Genomic DNA, 26,104 nt, shown 5'->3' with positions numbered 1-26,104 from the left:
ATACTCAATTTAGGGATGTTACTGGGAGTGCCAGTTAGCAGCCAATGGGTTGCCCCCCTTTAGGGTGATTACATCCTTTCTATGACCACTTCCGTAGGGAAGTGGGCATAACCCTGACCCTAGTGGCCTAAATCCTTCCAAACCAAGATGGAGGAATTTAAAAAGTGGTGTCCACTTCAACTCGTCCACCTTAGGGGTGGGACTTGCATGAAGTGGGCACATCTCCTAATTTTTTTCCCGCCTGTTCCGCCACCAAAAGTGGGTTCAGGACAGGGGAGTTGGTAATCTCTGCCATTTGGAGAGACTTGCGTCGCCTTACGAAGGTAGCTAGGCCTTTGATGCTCCCCACCCTGGAAAGTCCATGCTGCCTGATGGAGGTGCTGACACCCTGGCCCAGTGTAGGCCTTTGTCTCTAGCCACTGAGAGCGCTGGCTCTCACTTTGTGTGTGTCAGAAGCGTAGCTAGGGTGGCTGAACTGGTCTGGACCAGTCAGTTAACACATTAGGAGTTGGTAGGTTTTCAGGGAGCACCTCTAAGGTGCCCTCTGGGTGCATGTATTGGTGAATCCAAAACTAGCATCAGTGTGGGCTCACCAATACGAGATGTTTGGTACCAAACTTCCCTGTCTTCAGTGAAGCCATCATAAAGCTCGGGAACTTGTATTTACCAGTGTCCAGCACATGTATTAAAAAAGGCTTCCCTGGTCACTCACTATGTCTGAGAATCGAGAAAGACATAGCAGCGGCATATCTGCATGTGCAGATATGCCCTCATGTAATATAATGCACCCTGCCTTAGGGCTGTAAGGCCTGCTAGAGGGATGACTTACATAAACGACCTGCAGTGTTAGGCAACATGTGCCATGTCATGCTCTCACTGTTGTTTGCACCAAGACATGCAGCCTGACATGGCAGCCTGTCATGTGCTTGGTGAGGGGTCCCCTATGTTGAACAATTTGTGCTGCAGCACTTTGGGATCCTCTCTAGTACCCTAGGCTCTAGGTACCCCAGCTACCATTTACTAGGGACTTATATAGGGTGCTAAATGTTTTGCCAATAGGGGAAAACAACTGTGCAGTTCTGAAGAAAGAGATCTGGCACTGGGGACCTGGTTAGAAAGAACCCTGTACACTTTCAGTTGAAATTACACCAGAAACCAGGCAAAACATGGGGGGTGACCATGTTAAAAGAGGCACTTTCCTACAAGGACTTTTCTGAGTTCATCTCTGATTGTCTTGTTTCCAGGGTGGAAGACGTGGTGGGGGCAAGTGTATATGGATGTCCTCAAGTGCGTGGAGTTCATGATGGAGATGGTGTCTTGCATGGTAAGGAGGCTCTATTTGTTGTGGAAGTGTTCCAGGTTTGTATTCATGGGATTTGCCTGGTTGATATTGTCAGCAGCGGAGGGTTGGAGTACAAAGTTCTCATAGATGGTCAAGGTTTGGAAGAAGTGTGCTAGTGTGTTGCACAGCTCTTGTGAAGGTGTGATGTCAATCTCCGTGGCAGTGGGATTGGATAATTCTTTCACAATGACAGAGTTCCTTGCTTTGGTTGGAGTTGTCTCAATGTGGTTTGCAAGGGTGTTTTTTTGTTTCTTTCAGGAATAGATGGTACTGTTTGAGGGCTGTCTTGAAGGTGATGCAGTGTTCTGCTTTCTTGCTAGAGCTCCACTTCCTTTCTAATTGCCGGCTGATGCACATGGCATTTTCAGTTCTTCGGTGAAGCAGCTGACTGTTTTGGTGAGGGTGATTGTGTCTATGCATTCCGCAGTACATTGGGAGAAGTTCTGTGCTACTTAATCTGGGTCGTGTATTCGGTTTGGGAGGTGGAAGCCAGGAGCGCTGTTCCACTGGTGGTCTGATATCTTTTTCCAGTCTCTACGTGTGGATCTGCGGCTCACGGTTTCTGTTTTGTGGTTCTTGATATGGTGAAGTGGATGCTGTAATAGTGTGTTCAGGTGACCTGTGTGGCATGGTTGTGTTAGGCTGTGTTGCTGGAAGTGAAAATGTGGTCAAGAGTATGTCCTGCGATGTGGGTGAGGTCACTGACCAGTTGCTTGAGACCGATGTTGTTCATGCTCTCCAGGAGGTCAGTTGTGTTGATGTTGCTGGGGTCGTCGAGGTTGAAGTTGAGAATCCCCTAGGAGTGTGTAGTGCTCTCAGTCGATGGTGTTTGGGACGATGAGGTCCAGGATAGCGTTGCAGAAGCTGAGGCGTGGTCCAGGTGGTCTGTAGGCAAGGGTGCCTCTGCTGGTGCTCTTTCTGTCTATGTGCACTTGAAAGTTGAGATGTTCCGTAATCGGGATTGCGTCATCAGGGGTGGTCATGCATTGGATGGCAATTCCACCTCCGTGTTTGTTTGTTTGTCCTGTCTCAGTGTGTTATTTTGTATCCTTCAGTGGTGGTGACAGCGATGTCCGCTGCTGAGGCGGGGTTCACCCAGGTCTCCTGGAGGAAGATGACGTCTGGGGTGAGGGATGGGATTGTGTCCCAAATCTTCATGGCGTGTTTTCTGAGAAATTGTGCATTGAGTAGGATGCACTGGAGGTTGTCTGTGGTGGTTTCGGTCGATGTGGTGGGTGTGGTCATGTTTGTGGTTCCTCTGTTGTTGCTGACTTCTTCTGCACCGCAGGTGAAGCGGCAGTGTCAGCAAGAGAATGGTCCTTTGGTGGTTCGTGGGGATGTGCAGCAGAAGTAGTTGTTGAGGAGTACAGGGCTCCGAGTTCAGCGGCGGTGTAGCTGCTTAGGTTGGAAGAGCTAGGGTTCCTGGCACTACACAGAGGGGGACAGACGGGCTTGTCTTTGGCATGCCAGGGGCAGCCTTTATAAGTATTCCTAGGAGGTAGAGGGTGGCTGGGCAGGAGGGGAGGTTATTGAAGCGGCACAGGGAAAAAACGGCAAATAAAGCAGGCCCAAATTAAAATGGGGAGAAGAATTGAAATAAAAGTTTAATAAATGAGGGCACATGAACAGCAGTTGCAGTGCAGAAAAAATACACTGAACAGATGGGGCACAAATATGATAGAGATTCACAATGAGGGCACGAAGACTAAACAATGCAGTCAAAATATGGGGGTGCGACATCAAAACAACTCACAAATGTGGGCACAACAATTCAAACTGAGGGGAGACCTGGGGCAGAACCGCAGTGAGCTTGAGTCTGTGGTGGTCCATCTGAGCTACGAGGAACAACAGGAGGAGAACAGCTATCTGGACTGCAGAGAAGGTCGAGGGCTGCCTTTGATATAGGACCCTGGCTTCCCCGAGACAGAGGAAATACCGCCTCCTGCACAGGGCCCATTTGGCACAAGGACAGGCGGGAAAATTAGCTAGTCGGGACTTGTTTTCACCCTCAGTACCAGTACCTGGGATTCCAGACCCTTCTGGCAAACAAGGCTTGTTGTGCCCCGCCCAAACACCAGGGCCTAGGAAGAAGATCGACCTGTACATCGAGGGACTTCAGGGACAGTAAGACCCACATTGCAAGTGGCCCAGCTGTCCTGTTTGCCCCTTTTCTGCAGAACCAAGACAAAGAGTGAGGCTCCGACTGCCTCATCCTGACACCTCAAAGTATCATGCACCTGCGCCCCACAGCCTGAGTCCGAGGGAGGTGATGGGGCCAATGTGGTCCTGAGACCCTCAAAGGCTGAACCCACTGCACCTGAGCCCCACTGCCCGAGGACAAGTGGACCAATGGTTTCCCTAAGTGCTCAGGCATCTCAAGGACCAGCCCCCTAATCCCTGCTTGCAGCCTCTTTTTGACTGGACCTTTTTCCATTAAAGTGAGAGGGTCACCCGATGCCGTAGTGCACCTCTGAACCTGGGCACCTCAGTGCCTTCCAAAGTGACCTGTTGATGCTGTCTTGAACCTTGCCCCATACTTACTTTAGCTCCAGAAGAACAGTCCTGTAAGTCGTTGATACATGCCCAAATTCTTTTTTTTTTTCCCTGTAGGCAACCATTAGGGCACCTGTAGCTGAAAAGCACCTCTGCACCTGGATGCCCCAGAGCTGACCAAGGTGACCTGTGGGGCTGCCTTGGACCTTGACCCATACTCAGTGTAACTACTGAAGACTGGTTCTGTAAGTCGTTGCTCATTGCCTGATGCAGTATATGTTCCTTTTCCCATAGGATAACATTAGGGCACCTGACACTGAAAAGCCCCTATGCGCTCGGATGCCCCAGTGCCTTTAGAAGTGACCTGTTGGTGCTGTCTTGGACCTTGGCCCCATACTCACCTTAAGTCCAGGAGAAGTGTCCCATAAGTTGCTGACAGGTGCCTGAATGCAGTATATGTTTGTGTTATTTTATAAATTAGTGTTAGATTTCTTTAATCAGTTTGGCACGTATTGCCTATGTGTGTGCAGTAAATGCTTAGCACTACCCTCTGATAAGCCTACCTGCTCACCCACACTACCACAAAAGAGAGAATTTAGGTGATCATTTTTTGCCTTTGTCTGCCAATTGGGGTTGCTTGGATTTTTAATGATTTGGTCCACTAAATAAAGAGCCAGCTTTCTACACTTGGTTAGATTTTTTTCGCTACTGCCAAGAATGTGCAATGTCAGCAGGTCTGTCTGCTGGAGTTTCCAATGCAGCTCTCACTCAGCAACTCTTTTCGTATCAAGTGAAGCTCAGGCCACCTATACTACTTTCTGATCATACTACTCGTACCCAGAGTTCTCAAGAACATCAGAAATGACCAGGCCCAAGTCATCCTTGCAACTGGACATGGAGAGTTTGATACCCTTAGCTGTTAAGGGTCAGGCTGCTCCTTCAGGAGTATATTCTGTTGCAGGTGAGGTTGAGCGACGAGAGTTGTCAAATTCCAACCTTCCTCCCGAACTCTGCAACATTATCTTAGGGAGCCAGGCCTCCCTCCACTAAGACGGTATACGTCTGCTGTTGTGAAAAATATGTGGCACAGTGTACAGACAGGCAACTGGACCCCCTTTTGCCATCTTTCTCAGGTACTTCTTTTGATCTTTTCTCTTGCCTAGCAGTGCTCTGCTTTGGGGACTCTGAAGGGCTATCTTTCTGCCATTTCTGTTTTTCTGCTGTTGCCTGAGCAGCCATCCCTCTTCAAATCACCTGTTGTACTTTTATTATGACTCAGTGGGACCTCAGTCTTGTGCTAATATTACTGATGTGCGTTACCTTTGAGCCATTTCACAACTTCCCTCTAATACTACTTACCATCAATACTGCCTTTATATGGCGGTAATGGTCCCTAGCGAGTCAGCAAGCTTCAGGCCTTGTCATCCAAGCCTCCTCATCTCACAATCTACCAAGACAAACTGGGGCTTCGTATGAGAGCTTCCTTTCTTCTTAAAGTGTTTACTCCTTTTCATGCAGGCCAATCCATCGCTCTGCCTACTTTTTATGTTCCGCCACATCCTTACAGGAGGAGGAGTGACCCCATCGTCTGGACCTGAAAAGGGTGCCCTTGTTCTACCTTGACTGCACATGAGAGTTCCGGGTGGACAACCGACACTTTGTGGAGTATGTCAGAGTGAAGAAAGGACGGGCCAGGCAAAAGCAGACCATCTCCAGATGGATCGCGCTCTGTATCTAAATTTGCTACACATTGACCATAAACCACCCACTGAGGGTTTGCATACTCATTCCACCAGAGTTAAAGCTGCGACCATTGTATTAGCATGTAGAGTTCTAGTCCTGGAGAGCAGCAAGTTATTTTGTGGGTCTCCTTGTGCACGTTCACAAAACACTACTGCTTGTACAGTCAGGTTTGTCAAGATGGCGTTTTGCCTGCTTGGACCTGCAGCACTACCTTGTATGAAATTGGACCGCAGACCCACCTCAGGGAATGGTATTGCTTGGGTACCTCTTCTAAGGTAAGGAATCTGCGTCTGGGAGCCTCTATCAGATGAACAAGTTATTTTCAGTAACACCTTATGTGGTAGAGATTCTGTCTAGCTGCATATTCCTTATGGACCCACCCATCCTCCCCTCTATGAATGGATTTCAAGGGACAGTGTTACTCTCTTTCAGGGCCCTAGTTTTCCACACCATTAGTCAGTGTTCTCCATGGCTCCATGCTTCTGCTGTTGAAAGTTGCAAACAGAAACTGACACCTGTGCACTGGGGTGGAGCCTATAATGGCACTGTGCACGTCACTTTCAGTGTACGCTACGCTAAGTGGAACCAAATGATGCCTATAGGAAGCTGGCTCTGTGTATACTATATCAAAATGAGATATAGTGTGCACAGAGTCCAGCAGTTCCCCAGTGGTTTAACAGAGGCTAAAGTACATAATGCTCTCTCTTGTGGTAGTGTGGTCGAGCAGTTAGGCTTATGAGAGGGTAGTGCATAGCATTTGTTGTACACACACAGACAATAGAAGAAGCACGCACTCAATGACTTAACTTCAGACCAGTGGTTTTTATATAGCAAAAATATATTTTCTTAATTTATTTTTTAGACCACAAGATTCAAGTTGCAGGTAAGTACTTCAATAGTTTCGTATTTCACACATGTATCAACAGTACTTTGTTTGAAATCGGTAAGTTATGCAGTTTTTGAATTATTGTCAATAATCTGTTTTAAAAATGGACACTGCAATTTTCAGAAGCAGTTCCTTGGGGGAAGAAATGTTAGTTCGATTTTCAGGTAAGTACAACACTTAAAGTATTGGTCCCTGGGTTTTAGGAAGTCCACTGGTTGGGGCTCATGTTAACCCGAAACACCCACCACCAGCAACACTGGTCCGGTCGGGTGCAGTGGTCAAAGATGGGCATCTTTAATTTGGGCTCCTATGGAGACGGGGTACTCGGAATCAGGTCTGCCTGCAGGTAAGTACCCGCGACTCGGCGGGCAGACCAGGGGGATTAGAGAAGCACTGGAAGGGCCACAAGTAGGCACCAAACACACACCCTCAGTGAAATAGGACATCAGGCTTCCTATGCTGGTCTATGATGGGATCCCGGGGGTCACTCAGAGGCAGCAGGTGAGGTCCGGCGGGGTGTCTCGGGCACACCACCGGGTGGATAGGGAGGAGGGTCGCCTGCTGAACATTGCTGCACCGGAGGTCGGGTTCTCCAAGGCCTGGGAGCTGTGGGTGCAGTGTGTTTTTAGGTGTTGGAAATCTTAATCTGGAGCTTCGTGGTCAGGGGGGTCCTCAGGATTCCCTCTTCAGGCGTTGTCGTGGAGGGATGGAGATGTCCACACGCGGTGGGCGCTTGCTCGCAATCGCCTGGGAACCCTCTCTAGCTGGGTGGACCACCTGGACACGGTCCGTGGGTGTCCGGTGCAGTCCTTCTTCTTCTTGTCAGGTCGCCAGGAATCTGGTGAGCGGGGTTCAGGGAAACCCTTGAATACAAGATTTAGGGGCGTGATTGGGGGTCAGAGGGCAGTAGCCAATGGGTACTGTCCCCGAAAGTGGCTACACCCTCCTTGTGTCCACTCCCTGTGTGAAGAGGGGCACATTCCTATCCCTATTGGTCCCTGATCTCCAAACCAAGATGAAGGATTCCGCATCACTTCAGCTCTGGACACCTTAGGGGAGGTCCCAGCTGAAGTGGTCACTCCTCCTTGTTTTTCCTAAGTTTCCCACCTAAAGTGCCGCCAAAAGTGGGGCTTTGTCCGGGGGCGGGCAGCTCTGCTGGCTGGAGTGCCCTGGGGCACTGTAATCCGAGGCTTGAGCCTTTGAGGCTCACCACCAGGTGTTACAGTTCCTGCAGGAGGATGTGTGAATCACCTCCACCCAGGGAAGGCTTTGTTTCTGGACTAAGAGAGCAGAGAAGCCCTCACCCCATGGGGTCAGAACCTTGTCTGCTAGTGGCAGGCTGGCACAGACCTGTCAGTCCTACACTAGAGGATTGAGTAAAATACAGGGAACATCTCTAAGATGCCTTGTGTGTGTGTGTGTGTGTGTGTGTGTGTGTGTGTGTGTGTGTGTGTGAGAGTAAATCCAACACTGGCATCAGTGTGGGTTTATTGTGCTGAGAAGTTTGTTACCAAACTTCCCAGTGTTCAGTGAAGCCATTATGGATCTGTGGAGTTCGTAATAACAGACTCCCAGACCATATACTTAATATGGCCACATTGCACTTACAATGTCTAAGAATGGACTTAAACACTGTAGTGGCATATTGCTAATGCAGCTATGCCCTCAACTGTGTTATAGTGCACCCTGACTTAGGGCTGTAAGGCTGGCTAGAGGGGTTACTTACCTGTGCCACAGACAGTGTTTTGTGGGCATGGCACCCTGAGGGGGATGCCATGTCGACTTTGATTTTTTCTTCCCACCAACACACACAACCTACAATGGCAGTGTGCCTGTGTTTGGTGAGGGGTCCCTTAGGGTGGCATAACACATGCTACAGCCCTTAGAGACCCTCTCTAGTCATAGGACCCTTGGTACCACTGGTACCTTTTTACAAGGGACTTATCTGTGTGTCAGAGGTTTGCCAATTGTGGAAACAATGGTACATTTTTAGGAAAAGAACACTGGTGCTTGGGCCTAGTTAGCAGGATCCCAGCACACACTCAGTCAAGTAAGCATAAATATCTGGCAAAAAGTGGGGTGAGGGGATGTAACTGCAACAAGTGCCAGTTTCCTACAATGTCACATACCGGTTTGAAAGGAACTGCTCACTTAAATATCCCCAGCATTCACTCCAAGGGAGATTCCTTCTTCTTTCTTGTGCAGACTGGAGACTTGCCACATTCAGAGGATGCACAGCTAGGGAAATGTTGCAGAAGCTGGAAGGAGCGTGGAAACAATGTTGCAAGAAGAGTCTTTGTCGTGGATGCAGATTGTCGGTTCCTGGAGGATCCAGTCGCAGTTCCAGTGGCCAGAATTCAAAGTAGAGGTTGCAGAAGAGTCCTGCTGGAATCTTGCTAGCTGAATCTGAGGACCTGCCCAAGAGGGAGACCCTAAATAGCCCTCGAAGTGGGTTTGGTCACCTAGCCAGGGGACCACCTATCAGGAGGGGGCTCTGACATCGCCTGCCTGACCTGGCCACTCAGATGCTCTCAGAGGCCTCTGCCCACCTTGGATTCAAAATTACAGAATCAAGAGACCCTCTGGGGGAGCTATAGGCACCACCCCTTGGGGTGGTGATGGACAGGGGAGTGGTCACTCCCCTTTACATTGTCCTGTTTCTCGCCGGAGCAGGGACTGGAGGTCGCTGAACTTGTGCACACTGGTTTATGCAATGAGGACGCCAAATATACTCTTCAAAGCATACCAGTGGCTTGGGGGGGGGGGGGGGGGGTTACCTCTCCCAAACCATGCAACACCCATTTCCAAAGGGAGAGGGTGTTACCCTTCTCTCCCAAAGGAAATCCGTTGTGCCTGCCTTCCTGGGCTTGAGCTGATCAAGCAGCAAGAGGGCAGAAACCTGCCTGAGGGGTGGCAGCAGCTTGGGCTGCCTGGAAAACCCCAGAAGGCTGGTAGGAGCAATGTTGGGGGTCCTCTAAGGAGCCCCCAGAGTGCATGGAATCCTACTTCCAATACTTGCAACAGTATTGGGGTATGATTCCAACATGTTTGATACCAAACATGCCTAGGTTCCGAGTTAACATTATGTAGCTGGACATAGGTAGTGACCTATATCCAGTACACGCGTAAAATGGTGTCCCCGTACTACATAGCGAAAGGCCCTGCGACATACTTGCGAAGCTTCAGTATACTCAAAAAGAAAAGGTGCAACAGGCAGCAAGAAAAAAGAATGAAGCATCCTTCCAGACTTTTCATGCCTCATATTTTAATCTGTCTTACATGCCTTTGTGTAGAGACGCTCAAATTTCAGTCTAATTGAGAAGATAGAAGCTCAAAAAGTAAGATTTAGATGGGCACCCATCACTTTGGAATACCCTCAGATTATGGAGACGACACCTGCTATTTCATGGATGCAGCAAAGTTTTAGAACTCCCACACGGTAGTGCTGAAAGCTCAAAATACACAGACAAAGGGCTAAAGGGCAGATTAGGCACAAACCAGAGCCGTAGAGAGGGAGAGGTTGTTGCAGCAAAAGTGAAAATAGCAACCAGGTCCACTTGGAACAGTTGAAGACTTAGTAGAGACCAAGAACATAGAGGAGTCAAGAAAACTGCAGCCACAATGAGAAGTGCAACAAATGCTGTTGAAAGGTGGGATGCCCTCTGTGATCTCGAAATGGAACAGTGTAGATGGGAAAGGGGACAATTGGTGAAGCTCGAATGAAAATAACTGATACTACTATAGACTCAGCTATTGTTTAAGCCCGAAAAGGAGAAGCTTCATTATTGATTGGTAAGCTGGGGAAGTGACGAGGAGCATCGTGCTTACCCCGTAAGTCTGACTATGACTGTTGCCTTGGTTGTTTCACACAGCCAGGCTATATTGTAGGGTTGAGTCGGATTGCTCCTTGGCTTTCCCACAAACCTTTGACCTACTGTCTCCATTGTGTTATCTTTATCAGCCGTGTAGGATGGTTAGAAGTGAGCCATAGGAATCTTCGATTGTTGCCTAACCTGATACATACAATTGACTCTGGCTGGTTTTCTGATGTTTGCTTTTGTTGGGTTGTTCTAATGGAAAGGAAACTCCAAAGCTTACTCTGAAAACTGCATTACAGATGAGGGATACAGGTACATGAACACATCACTCTCTAATGTTTGAAGTTGGTCAGTTTGGTACAGGGCTTTAACTGAAAAATGTATTTATTATTTCCCTGAATGCAAAACATCTAAATGCCCCTGTGAGAGAAAAATGGTCTGTGCTTAAGAAGTGGTGGTGCTATCGACTGAACTATGACAGAATAATGTTTATTGTATGCATTGATGATAAAATGGTTGACTCGCTGGATGACTGTGGACAGACTTATGACCACCTTTGAAGGTTCTTCTAATGTATTAACTCAGGTAACGAGGTGATTGGCATAGGTAATAGAAAGGCACAGTCAGTAGCTTCAAACTTAACCTGGCGGATTACAAAATGTTGCAGAACACTTCTCCACCAAGCTTGCCCTTGTTGCTCTTCATTCAAAGTCTGATGTTTTATGAGGACTGATATATTATATGTTAACTTTTTATTTTATGTTTTAATTGCTTTACATATTTTTAAAACTTATAAAAAGGAGTTTCATTACACCAGTTTCAAATGTCCAACTGTTTTCTTTGTAATAAGCCTATATTGTAACCAATACTTTGTTGCCAAGCTAAGAATATATGATTCTGATCGCAACCTTGCTTTCAATATTGTGATTTGTGGCTTCAAAATGTCTCGGTGGAGTCATTAAATCACTTCCCTTTTTCGGGCTCACCGTTGACAGTATCATGACTTGATAGACAGGTAATTTCACTTTCATTCTACAGCAGATGCTCATAAAGGGTAACTCATATGTGTCAAAACATAAATAAAATAAATTGCTGCCAATCAAGAATGTCAAAATTACATTAATCTACATTTCTCTCTGGTGTTCGCAATTTGAGTTTCTCTTTCTAGAAAGGTTTGATTCTTGACCTGAAAAAAGACTAGATGAAAATTCAAAGCATTGCTTATTTGACACTTTAACAATGTTTTTGCAGATCGCATACATGAAAATGTGGCTTTGGAAACATTAAGGCAGCAGCAGCAAGCAAGGTTACAACAGTGGAATGAGCATAATGCCTTCCTGAGTCAGGGTAACATAGCGTTTTCACACCACCACCCTCCTCATTTGCAGCACCTTTCCCAGCAAACAATGGGCATGCCTAGGCCGAATTGGAAACTTGGCAATAATCCCGAAGATGAGACAGAAGGAGGATGTTCAAGGTATTTGTAAACTGTCGGATTATTTATACATGTTCAAAGCGGAAGTTTACAGATTAATTTCTTATAAACATGCCTAAATGTTAATCACGTGGAGCCTTATCCTCAAAAATGCTTTTCATATTAATTTGATTTTATATGGCATTTTTTTTCAAAACTGCTGTGGCTTTCATGAAAATGGAACATATTATAATAAACGCAATATCTAAATAACATTTAAATGGATATGGTTAGTAATAAGCGTGCGTAGTTAAAATGAAGGGTATCAATTGCAGTCTTTATTGATTTAGTTTAGTTCATATGCTTTCCTAAGGAGGAAAACATTTATTTTAGAGTTAAGGAATTAGTAAAAAAAAAAAAAAGTTCATCATTAGGAGCTTTGTGAAAGAGCAACACTGAACGAACAGTGACAGAAGGGGAATGTTTGCTTGTGAGTACAATTATGGAGGACATGTGTATGGATTTAAATGCTTTGGCCATGAATTATTGAAGGCCACTGAGTGGCTGCAAGAAGGTTAAGGTTTGCAAGCTAGGAAGAAAATACAAACATCTGTTGTAGCTGGTGCCAATGAAGCAGCAGGAAGTAATAAGAAACCTAAATGCTAGAATATAGCTAGATTATATAATGAGTTGGTTCGCCAGTTTCAGTTTTACCTATTAACTCCTAGGTACCTGACAAGCACCAAACTGTGCAGAAACTCGTATACAATCATTTTTGCTAAAGCAGATTAATTTGCCATCACAATGGAATTACACTTTTCTGATGGATACTTTAATCGCAGAGTCCTAACCTTTTGAAAAACCCCCAAACCTCTTAATATAACTAGAGAACTTCAACAACAGTGCTGCATGTCATTGGGTGGTGTTGTGCAGCTTTGCATTAGCTCTACACAGTCCCAAAGTGACAGAGAGGCATAAAAGTGCTACTCCTGCACTGCGGCGTCAGTTATTTTCTTTCCATGCCTTCCGATGCAGATCCAGAGCGTCTAACGTTTGTCAGCCTTTAATGATTTCCTAAACTAATAGTGTGTTAAGGATTTCCAAAACTATGGGCTTCAAACTGTGCTGAGACGGAAGGAAGTAGATTTTGTCAAGGACCTGCATGAGGTATGTCTTTGATGCCTGGGATCCGATTACTAAACTTTGTCATGTGACAGGTGTCCCTTCATGCACCTGATGGCGATCGGGGACCGGGAGGCAAAGCTCTAGATCACTGAATGCAAGAGGTGGTTGTGGTTGAAGCACAGGTCTTGCGCTAATTCAGCCTGGTCTTGGTCACAAGGAAGTTCCTGTAAACAATTCACTTCGTCCTCAAAGTCTTTGAGTAAATTAAAGTCCAAATGCAAATACAAAAAGATAACGCCAGACTCAGCCCTACCCTGCCATTGTAGGTCAAAAGAAGATGTGCAGGGACATCATAATGAGCATTGCACCCCTTCAAAATCCCGAGTTCAGAACTGATTCTTCAGCAGCACTCCCTGAGGTCTCTGGGCTGTCATTGACCCCACAGCAGTTAGAAGCCTTAGTGGAGTCCATGCTGCAAATCTTTGATGCAATTCGACTCCATCTAATGTGCCTTTGGGTCCTTCATTTGAATTACCATCCACCGGTCATCCCCCAACAATGCCTGGCCTCTTGGGACCCATTACTGGGCCCATACCAGCTTCAGTACAGACTTTTACACCAACCTAACGTCTAAACTGGTTCCTGTGAAACCAACAGCGATACTGACCCCTTTTGCATGGATAGCTGACTGGTTCCAATTATGTCAATCCCTGAAACAACATCAGACGGATGTTGTGCTATGAAATCGCAAAAGGGCAGCCAGTTGTTACCGCACCAAGTCTAACTATGAACCTTTACCACAACACAGCTATCATCAGAGGCTCATTCTCTTTTGGGCTCAAATTCTGACCCTGTGCAGCAAACATATACTGTCCCTCACCATGTCGCGTAGGCTCTCATCATCCTAATGAGACTACTGGATTTTGAGCGGCAAGATCGTTCACAGTGTGGGGGACTGAGTCTGACCCACGGTGGATGACACTTTTCACTTTAAATCCGGGTTTTGCTCTGGCTAACTAGCAGTGCCTCATCTCTCCCAAATGGTAGAGACAATTGGGCAGCCGAGCGCATGACATATTCATACTTCTCAGGGAAGTCGTGGTCACTCAGGTCACAACCGGTTCTCTCATACACAGTGCGGTCTCATATATAAATGACAATAGAAGCAGTATACGTTTTAAAGATTGTTTTAATAAAACTACTGCATTTTAGATAGCAAAGCGTGAGCTGCAATAACCAGAACTACACAGCACAGTAATATTAAAATAGTAACGATGAGAGTGAAGCACAAGTATAAAGCTATCATAGTGCTGCTAGGTTATTCTCTAAGTTATATTTTTGAGCACAGCATCTTAAGCGCTAAGCCTGCCTTTCAGGTTCCCCCAGGAGTACATTGACCCTCATACCTGAGCAAAGGCCTGTAATCTGCATCAGCATCTTCAACGGGGCAATCAGCATACAGTTGTGGGTCCCTGGCTGGAATCTTCCTCTTGACGTGTACTAGGACTAGAAAGTGTTTTTATAACTAACACGCAGATGTTCTAAGAAAATATCCCTACGTAAGGATGTGTATTTTCTACGAATGCTGGAGACTAAACCTCTACCACGTTTACCGGCAATGTCCCAGACTGTAGCCTTGACTGAAGCACAGGGCAATCAAGAATGCATTATTTGAGAAAACAGTGCTGAACTAAGCTAAAGAGTGTGATAAAAGAAATTAAAACAAGACCGTAAAAACTGGTTATTGTAAAATAACAGTGCAACGCTGAATAAAATATATCTAGGGCAAAGTGCACAGCGGCCTACTATGTAAAACTAACGTGCATGAAGCTATATTAAAAATGGCTACACTACAACCACTCTGATGATAACAATGAGGAGGGGAATGGGCTCCTCTTCCCCACTATACTATTGATGTATTAAACATGGATTTACAAAATGTTGGTGGGCTAAAACCTTCCCTGGAACAGAGCTTGACTACCCACATGGGCCACAAATGAGGAAAGTGCCTCATTTCCAGTGGTGACCCGAAGAGTAGCTGAAAAGTTATATTTGCAGTTGCACTCTTTTGAAAGAGAAACAAACGTTCTAACACATTCTCCAACCAGAGCAACCGTCACTTGAGCCCTTACTACGATTTAATGATGCCTTCACCAATGCAGTGAGTGCTATGTGATCCAAGCCTTGCTCTTGTTCGCCAGTTAAAAGGCCTGTAATGTAGCTCTGTGACATAGCCCTGCGCTCGGTGATTCGGACTTAGAAACCAAGCACCCTACACCTGAGAGCCTCATTGTGCAAGCTTTCTCTAGCAAGGTCAGCCCTAATTCCTTCCCAACCAATCCTCCAGATAGAGACTCTAAGAGGATTGACACATTTGTTAAAGAATGTTTTCTTCTGCAACTTTGGCCCTTAGGTCATAAATGCATTTTGTTAGCTGGGAAAGTACACACATGGTCTTGGGACATGGCCCAGAAGATCTTGTCAGCCCTCCTAAAGTACCTCAGAGCTTGTCTGGCTCAGAAGATGTAGAATGTCATTCATGCCAGCCTGCCAGTTGCATTGCTGGTGCCATTGACACCAGTATCTTGCTTAGAAGGCACGCTTGGATGAGATTGACCAGATTTTCTGATGATGTGCAAGCCTTCCTAATGGATGTTCTCTTTGATGGGACCAGGCTGTTGAAGGAAAAATGCCCCTTAGTTCTGGTAAAATGTAGAGACAGTCGCGCAACTACACATTGTAGGAAAGTCGCTCTTTTTGGCATGGTTACCGCCACTGTCTGTCAGTGTGTTTAGACGGTTTTCAGTGGTATCCTGCTAACCAGGACCCCAGTGACTGTGCTCTCTCCTTCAAAGTTGGTTACCCTGGTACCTTTTTACATTCCACAACTGGCATGCTAGTGTACCCCTGTAGGTCCTTAGTGTATGGTACTCAGGTACCCAGGGCATTGGTACTCCAAGGGACCCCCTCCAGCTTGCCGCATGTATTATGCCACCAAACTGTGTCTGCAGGCCTGCCATTGCAGTCTGCGTAAAAAGGTGCACTCACCCTTTCACTGCTGGTCACTGCAAGAGGTCACTGAAGTCACCCCTATTGGCAGGCACATTCTGCCCAAACGGCAGGGTGCAGGTCCCTATGTGTGAGGGCACCCATGCAGAGGTGCCCCTACGAACTCCAGTTCCAATGCACTGGACTTTGTAAGTGTTGGGAAGCCATTTTACCCATGTACTGGCCACAGATAACTACCTGTGGGCCAGCTACATAATGGTAACACCAAACCTAGGCATGTTTGGTATCAAACATGTCGTAATCGTACCGCAGTGTCGATGCCAGTATTGGTGACATGATTCCATGCACCCTGGCTGCTCCTTAGAGGGCTGCTCCTTAGAGGACTGCCCTGGCGTGAAACTGAACAAAGAAAAGGGTAGTGACCATTCCCCTGTATATCACCACCACAGGGGTGGTGCCCAGAGATCCACCAGATGGCCAATTGATTCTATCATCTTGGAAACAAGATATGCAAAGGCCCCTGGGAGCATCTGAGTGGTCAGATCAGGCAGGTGATGTAACTGATCCCCTCTGATAGGTGGTTACCATGCACAGTGACCAAACCCCCTTTTTGGGCTATTTAGTGACTCCCTTGCGGGAGGGTCCCCAGATTCGGCATGCAAGACTCCACAAGGACTCCTCTGCATTGACCTCTACTGCTCCTTGCCACTGGACCCACAACTAGACACTTCAGGAACCGAACAAAACTGCAACTCCCAAGACGCTCCCCTGCATCCGCAGGCATCTAAGGCAACGACACCCGGCTGCATGGATCTGCTCTCCTCTAGAACTGCGTGGATCCTGCAACACACGTGGTGGGTCGGAGTGGTCCTCTTGGTCCTGTCTCCCTTCTGTCCAACTTGGGAGACGGTGACCCTTTGCCTCTCCTCCTAGGACGGAATCCCTGTGCACCGTGACTCTTGCAGCAGCCAAGGCTTGTTGACTCCTGCTCTGAGGCATCTTCATGCTCCCAAGTAGCCCCGGCCTTCAGCACTCCATCCTTGCAAGGACAGTCTCTCCTTTGCTGCTCTAGCGACATGGGACTCCTTTCCAGGTGTGCTGACTGGGCCTCACTGCAACTTGCTGTGCCTGCTGCCACTCGGTTGCCTGTGGGGGCTTTGACTGCTTCTGTTGGCTCTCCTGGCTGCTGATGGTTAGCCCAGACACCCCTCCAAGGGTCCAGTCCCCAGGAACTTGCTGGTCCTCTTCAGCTCTGCAACTCCTTTTCTGCCCTAATTTTGCATTTGCCAAGGCTTGTTGGTGGTCTAACTGACTGCTGACCTATCTGCAGTCTGACTGCCAGCGTGGGATATCTTCTGCATGACTCCGGGGACTTCTCTGCAGCTCCTGGAATCCGCAGCTGGTCTTCATCCTCCTTCGTTCACACCATATCTTCTCCCACGGAAGAGTGGGCAGTGGATTCTGCCCTGTCTGGACACTCCATCGTGGACTGGACTCTGTCCCCTTCTTTTGCAGTTCCTCTTCTTCAAGAGTCCACCTTTGGGTTCCTCTGGTATGGTCCTCTTTTTTCAAAGTTCCTTTTGTAAGTCCCCTTGTTCGTCTATGGGAAAACCAGGTAATGTGCCTCTGCTGTCCTGGTAGCTGGGGGTCATCTAAGTACTCATCTTTTGGGGTCCCGAGTTCTCCTAACTCCCTAATAACTATTTCCCATCCTTAGGGTGGGAACCTAACTTCGCATTCCACTACTTTGGTATATGCTTTGATCCTCCCCTAAGGCCTTTAGCTATCTTCCACTTTTTCTTGCCAATGCTTGTTGTTCTTGTATGCTAATTCCTAATACTGATTTTGTGTATATGTAGTGTGCACTTACCTTCAGTTGGGGGACTGTGTGTAAGTAATCTAGTTTAGTGTCTCTATAGTAAAGTACCTTTATTTTTATAACACTGTGTGGTTACTTTCATGTGTGATAAGTTACTGTGTGACTAGTGTGGTATTGCCAGGGCTTTACACTCCTAGGTAAGTCTTGGTTGCTCATCCGGAGCTACCCCAAGAGAGGCCTAGCTTCCTAGACCCTGTTATTAACTAAAACGGGTTTGCCTGGACCTGGTATAAGGAATAAACACCACAAGTATCCACCACACACCAGGCCAGCATCCTACACACATTCTTTGTGGTTATAGACGGTATCAAAACAGTTCTCCCATCGATTCGTAAGATTACGAGGCTGCTCCAGGGGGGTTCCAAACCAGGGGTACAGCAGTCAGTCCAGGCCTTTCTCGAGTATTGTATCTTTCATAGATTTTTATGCTTGAACCATCCTGTTGCCGAAGTGGGAGTCCCACAGTACATTAATATAGCAGTATATATCATTACCATCGGCTCTAATGGCAATGAGCAGTCTCTTTAATAACATATCCATGTACTTTAAAAAAAAAAAAAAAAGGACCAAACTTGAATTATGACCAATCAGGCAACAGGACCCTCTAGAACACTCCCAAGAGAGGATGATTCCCTCAGATTTTCTACCAAACGTGTTGTCGCGTAGGTTGTCATTATCCTAATGAGACTACTGGATTTGGGTGGCAAAATCACTTGGACTGTGGGGGACTGAGTCTGAACCCGCACCATGTGACACCTGTCAGCCTAATCTGGGTTTGTTCCGGCTAACTAGCAGTGCCTCATCTCCACTCGAGAGCAGGGTTGATTGGGCAACTGGGCGCATGACATAAATGACTCATCAGGGGAATCGTGGTCACTCAGATCTCAACTGTTTCTCTCAGTTACATTGGTCTCACGTATCCAAGGACAATCGGAGGCAGAGTAAAGTTCAATAAGGTTTTATTGACATAATTGCATCGTAGATAATAAAGCATGTATTGCAATAACTAGGACGAAGAAGCACAATAAGATTAAAATTGTGACCAGGAGAGTAAAACACAAGAACAACGCTACCATACTGTCACTAGAGTTTGTAAAGATATCTCCTACCTAGGCTATGTTAGAGCACAACATGTTAGGCTGTAATTCCGCCCTTCAGGTTTTCCCTGGGAAGACATCATCCTTCATACCTGAGCAAGAGGCCCATAGTCTACATCAGTAGCTGCAGCGCAGCAATCAGCATACAGTCGTGGTCATATGGCTGGAATCTCCCTCTAACGTACATGGGTCAAAGTAGTGTTTTTATAATAAAACAGCTGATGTTCCAAGAAACCCACGTAAGAGTGTGTATGTTTCTGTGAACATTGGAGACAAAGCATACCACTTTTGCCAGCAACCTATCTTACTGCAGCCTTGAGAAAAGCACAGAGTGAAAGAAATGTCTTGTTTAAGAACACAGTGCTGACCTAGGCGAAGAATAGCTAGATAGAGAAAATAAAACAAGGCCGCAGATGTGGCTACTGTTTATATATTATAACAAAGCTGAATAAAAATATCTAGGTTAAAGTGCACAGCAGCAGGCCTAGTTTGCCAAAAGTACATGTATAAAACTATAGCTAAAATGGCTACACAACAGTTTGGGAGAGAGTCTCCCTGGGCTCTGCCCAGTTTTTTCTTCAGATTTCAGATATTTCACCTACTGATTCAGATTGGATATGGCTGACACACCTAAAAAAAGGATTATTTTGATCATGTTCTACATACGGAAAAAAATAGATTACATATTGATGAACCTCTTAAAGAATGTATATACTGCCTTCATCCTCACCACAAGGTGAAAGAATGCAAGATTTGCCACAAATTTTCATCAAAAACTCTTAACGAGCGAGAAGGCAGACTCTTATTATGGCTACAAAAATCTCAGATCTTAATGTCACTCAGTTTGGACTCTGACTCCTCTACTGTTCCTCACAAAAAATCATCAAAGAGGAAAATATTCCCTGAGGATCAACCTAAGTCTTCAAAGAAAGCCTTAAAGTCTATTCATGAGAATGCCAAAGGCACAACAGGACAAAAGAAGAAAGGCATGCGGCTAGTCAGAGTAGTTCGCATCCTTTCACTCAATTCAGAAAGTCTGTCACCTCTTCTAAACCGCCTTCAGAACCTCAGATGGCAAAATCAGCTTTGAAGTTCTCGTCAAAGGCAACATAGCTGGCGAGGACAAGTACAATAATATCTACTATGGCATCATTGACGACAATGACACTGTCAACGTTCTCCCTGACCCCTATCCCATCGATGATGATCTCATCGACGACAATCCGTACTGTGTCACAAGCATTACCTCAGATGACGGTTTCATCCACTATACTCCCCACAACGGTTTCACCGTCCACAACCTTACCGTCGACAATCCCACCGTAGAAGGTACCAACGAAGTCCTCATCAACGACGGATTCAGTTACAAAACTGCCAGCACTTACAGTTCTAAAACCCTCTTCAACTGCATTATTGACTGCTCCAACGGTTATCAAGATATAAAAAAAGATATCTGTTAGAGACTTCTAGGTGCAGATTCCTTATCTTAGAATTTCCCCCCGGGTGTCAGACTGGATTCAGAGATTTGTTTCTTCGAGCAATACCCTTGCACGTTGGTAGGTGGCGTCGGTCGACTCCACAGAAGTCGTTGGCATCGTAGCCGCCGTAATGACGTCGGGAGTAGTACATAGACACCGCCTCAGCACTGTGATGTCAGTTCTTTTCTTTCCGCACAATGCACTGATCCGAGAGAGCTACCCTGGTCTCTTTTTGACTGACTTTGTCTGTTTTGTCGAGTTTTTTGGACCAATTTTGGTGCATTGAGATGTGCCTGAAGACCGGTTTCAAGCTGTGTGAGGACTGTCTCTGTATGATGTCAGTGACGGACTCGCATTGTGTCTGTGGTGCTTCGAGGGCGACCATGACCTGAAGTCGTGCTCCGAGTTCCGGACCGTGCAACTGAAGGCCTTGAAGGAGCAGTCCCTCAAGCTCATGGCAGCCAGCACTCAACTCCGCGTAAGTCACTGTCTTGCTCGAGAGGAAGGTCTTGAGATCGTTCATGGAGCCACCACTGCTCTTCTTCCTCGAAATCTTCGGGTACAGGTCAGAAGAAGTTGTTGAAGTGGTCCCGTCACCCTTTGACTTCACCCCGTTGGTCGGCTGCCGTGACACAGGAGGAGTGTCGACGCTCAGGGCCTCAGTCTGCAGAGCCTCTTTCTGGGTCCGCTCTGCGTTTCCACAGTTTTCCTGGAGCCGGAGCGACCCCAGCCCAATTAAGGGAATTCTACTAAGCCATGTGCCTCATTTTTGGCGTCTTCAGCTCCGGCCACCGAGGCCCCTTCCGGATCTGCTCGCGGATCCACACCGATGCTGGTCGCACCACAGAGACCTTCCCCTGTGCTGGTTCGATTGTCGACACTCCCAGCATCGGCCCGATCCTTATCCCTGATGACTTGGAGTTGGACTGTCGTCGGCCGCCGCCGCCTCTGACTTCGATGGGGCCTACTCACCCCAGGTTGGATTTGGACCATTTTTCTTACGGGTACAAATTCAGGAAAGGACTGGAGGGGTCCCTGGACCCTTATGAATACCAGGATGACCCTTCGTGAGCTGGACTCAGGAATTGGGCGAGGCCAGCAGACTGGACACTTCCCCAGACGCTGGCATGCTGTCTCCTCTTACTGTGGCTACGGCGGAGGGAGCGACATATGCTATGATGGTCAGTAGGGAAGCTGAGGTCCTTGGCCTTGAGCTACCTACTGTAGAGGTCATCTCCCAAGCTGTTAACAATTGGAGAGACGGGCGAAGTTCACAATACGATGTGGGCTAGACACGACCGACTCTCTAGGCAGATCTGTTGCTACGACGGTGGCCTTGCGGCACCACACCTGGTTACGTACTTCTGTTTTTTCGGGGGATGTCCAACAGACTCTCATGGACATGCCCTTTGATGACCCCCGTCTCTTTGGAGACCAGGCAGACTCGACTTTGGAGAGATTTAAGGAGTCCCGAGCTACGGCTTGGTCCTTTGGCCTTTCCTCTGCCCTTCGCCCCCACCAGTACTCCTTTTGTGGCCACAGAAGGGGCTCCCTGTCGCATCCCCCACCCAGCCACCATGCCACTCATGCTGTTCTGCCGCTGCGTGGCGGGGACGCGGAATCCCACGTGGGCATGGGACAGGGAACCAGAGGTCTTCCCAGTCCACCCCTGCCCCCGCTGCAGCCTCCAAACCCTCCTAGTCAGTCCCCTCAAGCCAATCCAGTTGGCATCAGGTTTCGCTGTCACCTGCCCCACTGGGAATCCATTACTACGGACGGGTGGGTTTTGCAGATTGTTCGAAAGGGCTATTCCCTCCTTTTCAAATCTGCCCCACCAGCCATGCCTCAGTCAATCAGCCAACTTCATTTAGTACTTCTCCGCCAGGAAGTCGCGGCTCACTTGGCCAAGGGAGCCATAGAGAATGTTCCTGTGCCAGAAGTAGGTTGTGGTTGTTATTCCCGCTACTTTCTGGTGCCGAAAAAGGACAAAGGCTTACGTCCTATCCTAGACCTTCGGGACCTCAACTACTTCCTAAGGAAGAAGAAATTCAAAATGCTCACCCGGGCTCAGGTCCTTTCTGCCTTAGACCCAGGAGACTGGATGGTAGCGTTGGACTTGCAGGATGCTTATTTCCACATTCCCATCCTGCCTGCCCACATTACCTGCGATTCGTGGTAGGTCACGAGCACTATGTTTACCGTGCTCCCCTTCGGCCTTACCAGCACCCCTCGGTTGTTCACGAAAGTGATGGTGGTGATTGCAGCTCCTCTGTGCAGGTTGGGGATTTCAGTCTTCCCTTACCTCGACGACTGGCTGTTGAAGGCGGACTCCTCCCAGAAAGTCGTCTCCCACCTTCAGTCTACGTTGAACCTCCTGTACACTCTGGTGTTCAGTATCAACATGCTGAAGTCACACCTGACTCCCTCTCAGACACTCCCTTTCATCGGAGCTGTTCTGGACACAGTGCAGTTTCGGGCCTAGCCTCCCAAAAAGCAAGTCCAAGATATTCAGGCTATGATTCTGATCTTTTAGCTCTGTCTTGGATTTCGGTGAGAGTGACTCTGAGGCTTGTGGGCCTTATGGCCTCTTGCATCCTGCTAGTGACCCATGCCAGATGGCATATGCGGGCTCTGCAATGGGACTTGAAGTTCAAATGGGCGCAGCATCAGGGGAATCTGTCTGACATGGTCCAGATCTCGGAGGGGACTGCGAAAGACATACAGTGGTGGCTTTTAATTTCGCATTGGGTCAATGGCAGCTCCCTCGCCCTTCCCCAGCCAGACCTATCCATAGTGACAGATGTGTCACTTCTGGGTTGGGGCGGCCTCATGGGAGAGGCGGAGATCAGAGGCCTCTGGCCTTTGGCAGAGTCTGGGCTCCATATCAATCTCCTGGAACCCTGGGCGATCAGGCTTGCATTGAAGGCATTTCTTCCCTCTCTAAAAGGGAAGGTAGTGCAGGTGTTCACAGGCAACACTACTACCATATGGTACTGCAACAAACAGGGCGGAATGGGCTCCTGGACCCTTTGTCAGGAGGCTCTACGCCTCTGGACATGGCTGGAACATCAGGGCATTTCCTTGGTGGTTCAACATTTGGTGGTTTCCCTCAATGCTAGAGCGCACGAACTCAGCCGGTGATGCACAGCCAATCACGAATGACGTCTCCATCCAGAGGTGGCGCAAGGTCTCTTTCAGCAGTGTGGAGATCCTTGGTTAGATTTGTTCGCCTCCGCAGAGAACGCTCAATGTCCGCTATTCTGCGCATTGGAGTTTCCAAGGCGGCACTCGTTCTGAGACGCTTTTCGTCTCAAGTGGAACTCAGTCCTCCTTTCTGCCTATACCACTTCTGCCCAGAGTTCTCAAGAAGATCAAGAACGACCGGAACCAAGTAATCTTGGTTGCTCTGAACTGGGCACGGAGAGTATGGTATCCAGAGTTATTGAGCATGGCCAACGATCCTCCGCTCAGACTGCCTCTTCAGGCGGATCGTCTGTCGCAGCAGCCAGGGGACGGTTCTCCACCTGAACCTGTCCAGTCTCCGCCTTCATGCGTGCAGATTGAGCGGCGACAGTTGACGACTTTTGAATTTCCACCTGAAGTATGTGATGTTATCTTGGCAGCCAGACGTCCCTCCACCAAAGCGGTATACGTCTGTCGTTGGCATAAATTTGTGGCATGGTGCACCAACAAATTTGTTCTACTTTCTGCTCCCCTCTCTGAGGTTCTTTTGTTCATTCTTTCTTTGGCCCTGCAGGGCTCTGCTCTGGGCACCCTTAAAGAGTATTTATCTGCCATTTCGGCCTTTCTTAGGCTACCTGATCAGCCTTCACTCTTTAAATCTCCTATTGTGAGTAGATTCCTTTAAGGTCTCACGCATTTGTTTCCTCCCACTCCATTTATCATGTCTCAGTGAGACCTCAGTCTTGTTCTTACTTACTTAATGTGTACTCCCTTTTGGGCGATGCACAAGTGCCATTTACGGCTCCTCACTTTCAAGACTGTCTTTCTTGTTGCCATTACTTCTGCTCGCAGAGTAAGTGATCTTCAAGCTCTTTCTTCCAAGCCTCCGTTTTTGTCTGCACACCCTGGCAAAGCGATGTTACGCACCAAGGCTTCCTTCCTTCCCCAGGTTGTTACGCCTTTTCATTTAGGCCAGTCCATCACTCTGCCTACGTTTTACTCACCCCCACATCCTTCCCATGAGGAGGAGAGACTCCACCATCTGGACCCAAAAAGAGCGTTGGGGTTCTACCTTAATCGTACTAAAGATTTCTGGGGGGACAATCAACTCTTTGTCGGGTATGTGGGTGCGAAGAAAGGGAAGACAATGCAAAAACGTATGATCTCTCGATGGGTACTTATTTGCATCAAGATGTGCTACGCTTTGGCCAAAAAGCAATCCCTGAAGAGAAAAAACCTCTGGATCCAGTCTGACGTCTGTAGGAAAATTCTAAGGTAACGAATCTGCGACTACAAAATGTCTCTACCAGATATTTTGTTACCGAAGGTAAGTAACTTATACAATTAGATAAGAGCATACTTCTCCCAGCAAGGTTTCTTCTTATCCTCCCAGCCACCTTTTAGATGTAGATGATTCTGACGATGAAGGTTGTAAGGAAATGCCTCCTTGGCATGGTTACCCCCTGGCTTTTTGCCTTTTGCTGATGCTAGTTATGATTGAAAGTGTGCTGGGACCCTGCTTACCAGACCCCAGCACCAGTGTTCTTTCCCTAAACTGTACCTTTGTTCCCACAATTGGCACAGCCCTGGCACCCAGATAAGTCCCTTGTAAATGGTATCGCTGGTACCAAGGGCCCTGATGCCAGGGAAGGTCTCTAAAGGCTGCAGCATGTATTATGCCACCCTGGGGACCCCTCACTCAGCAAAAAAAAAAAAAAATTCCTGTGTACCCATGGTGTGGACACAGGAGACTGTATGCCTGTCAAGAAAAAAAGTCTGATCAAGTTAAAAGAAAGCATCTAAGTGGAAGTCCACAAGATGCTGGAGTTGGGAATGATTGAGCCCATCCCAAGGGCAGATGAGCTAATAGACAAATTAGGTGCTGCAAATACTTAAGTACCTTTGACAGCAGGGTACTGGCAAATACAAATGGCACCTGGAGCAAAAGAGAAAACAGCATTCTCTACATCTGATGGGCACTACCGGTTTACTGTGATGTCCTTTGGCTTAAAGAATGCCCCTGCCACCTTTCAAAGGTTGGTGAATCAAGTCCTTGCTGGCTTGGAATCCTTTAGTGCAGCTTAGCTTGATGATATTGCTGTCCTTAGCTCCAACTAGCAGGATTACCTGGTCCATCTGAAGAAGGTTTTGCAGGCCCTGCAAGCAGCAGGCCTCTCTATCAAGGCAACTAAATGTCAGATAGGGCAGGGTACTGTGGTTTACTTACCATAGGTGAGGGCATATGTGCATGAGCACTATGCCCCTACAGTGTCTAAGCAAAACCTTAGACATTGTAAGTGCAGGGTAGCCATAAAGAGTATATGGTCTAGGAGTTTGTCAAACACAAACGCCACAGTTCCATAATAGCTACACTGAAATCTGGTATCAAACTTCTCAGCACAATAAATGCACACTGATGCCAGTGGGGGATTTATTGTAAAATACAACCAGAGGGCATTTTAGAGATGCCCCCTGAATGCTAGTCCGACTCCTAGTGCTAGGCTGACCAGTTTCTGCCAGCCTGCCACAACCAGACGAGTTGCTGGCCACATGTGGAGAGTGTCTTTGTCACTCTGTGGCCAGGAACAAAGCCTGTACTGGGTGGAGGTGCTTCTCTAGCAACACAAAAGGATGATG

The 26,104-nt window shown here is 47.5% G+C and overlaps 1 protein-coding gene across 8 annotated transcripts in view; it reads left to right on the top strand.

Annotated features, from left to right (window-relative positions):
* HELZ (helicase with zinc finger) overlaps window positions 1-26,104 on the top strand; it is a 1,413,339-nt gene that overhangs the window by 1,220,511 nt on the left and 166,724 nt on the right. For all 8 annotated transcript variants that reach the window (XM_069199901.1, XM_069199892.1, XM_069199898.1 and 5 more), the window contains one exon: window positions 11,534-11,759. In XM_069199901.1, coding sequence (XP_069056002.1) covers window positions 11,534-11,759 — 226 coding nt within the window. The remainder of the gene's footprint in view (window positions 1-11,533; window positions 11,760-26,104) is intronic.

The sequence above is a fragment of the Pleurodeles waltl genome, chromosome 7 (genome assembly GCF_031143425.1).
Source record: "Pleurodeles waltl isolate 20211129_DDA chromosome 7, aPleWal1.hap1.20221129, whole genome shotgun sequence".
NCBI lineage: Eukaryota > Metazoa > Chordata > Amphibia > Caudata > Salamandridae > Pleurodeles > Pleurodeles waltl.
The sequence above is the reverse complement of the archived record's forward strand: the minus strand, read 5'-3'. Positions and strand labels throughout refer to the sequence as shown.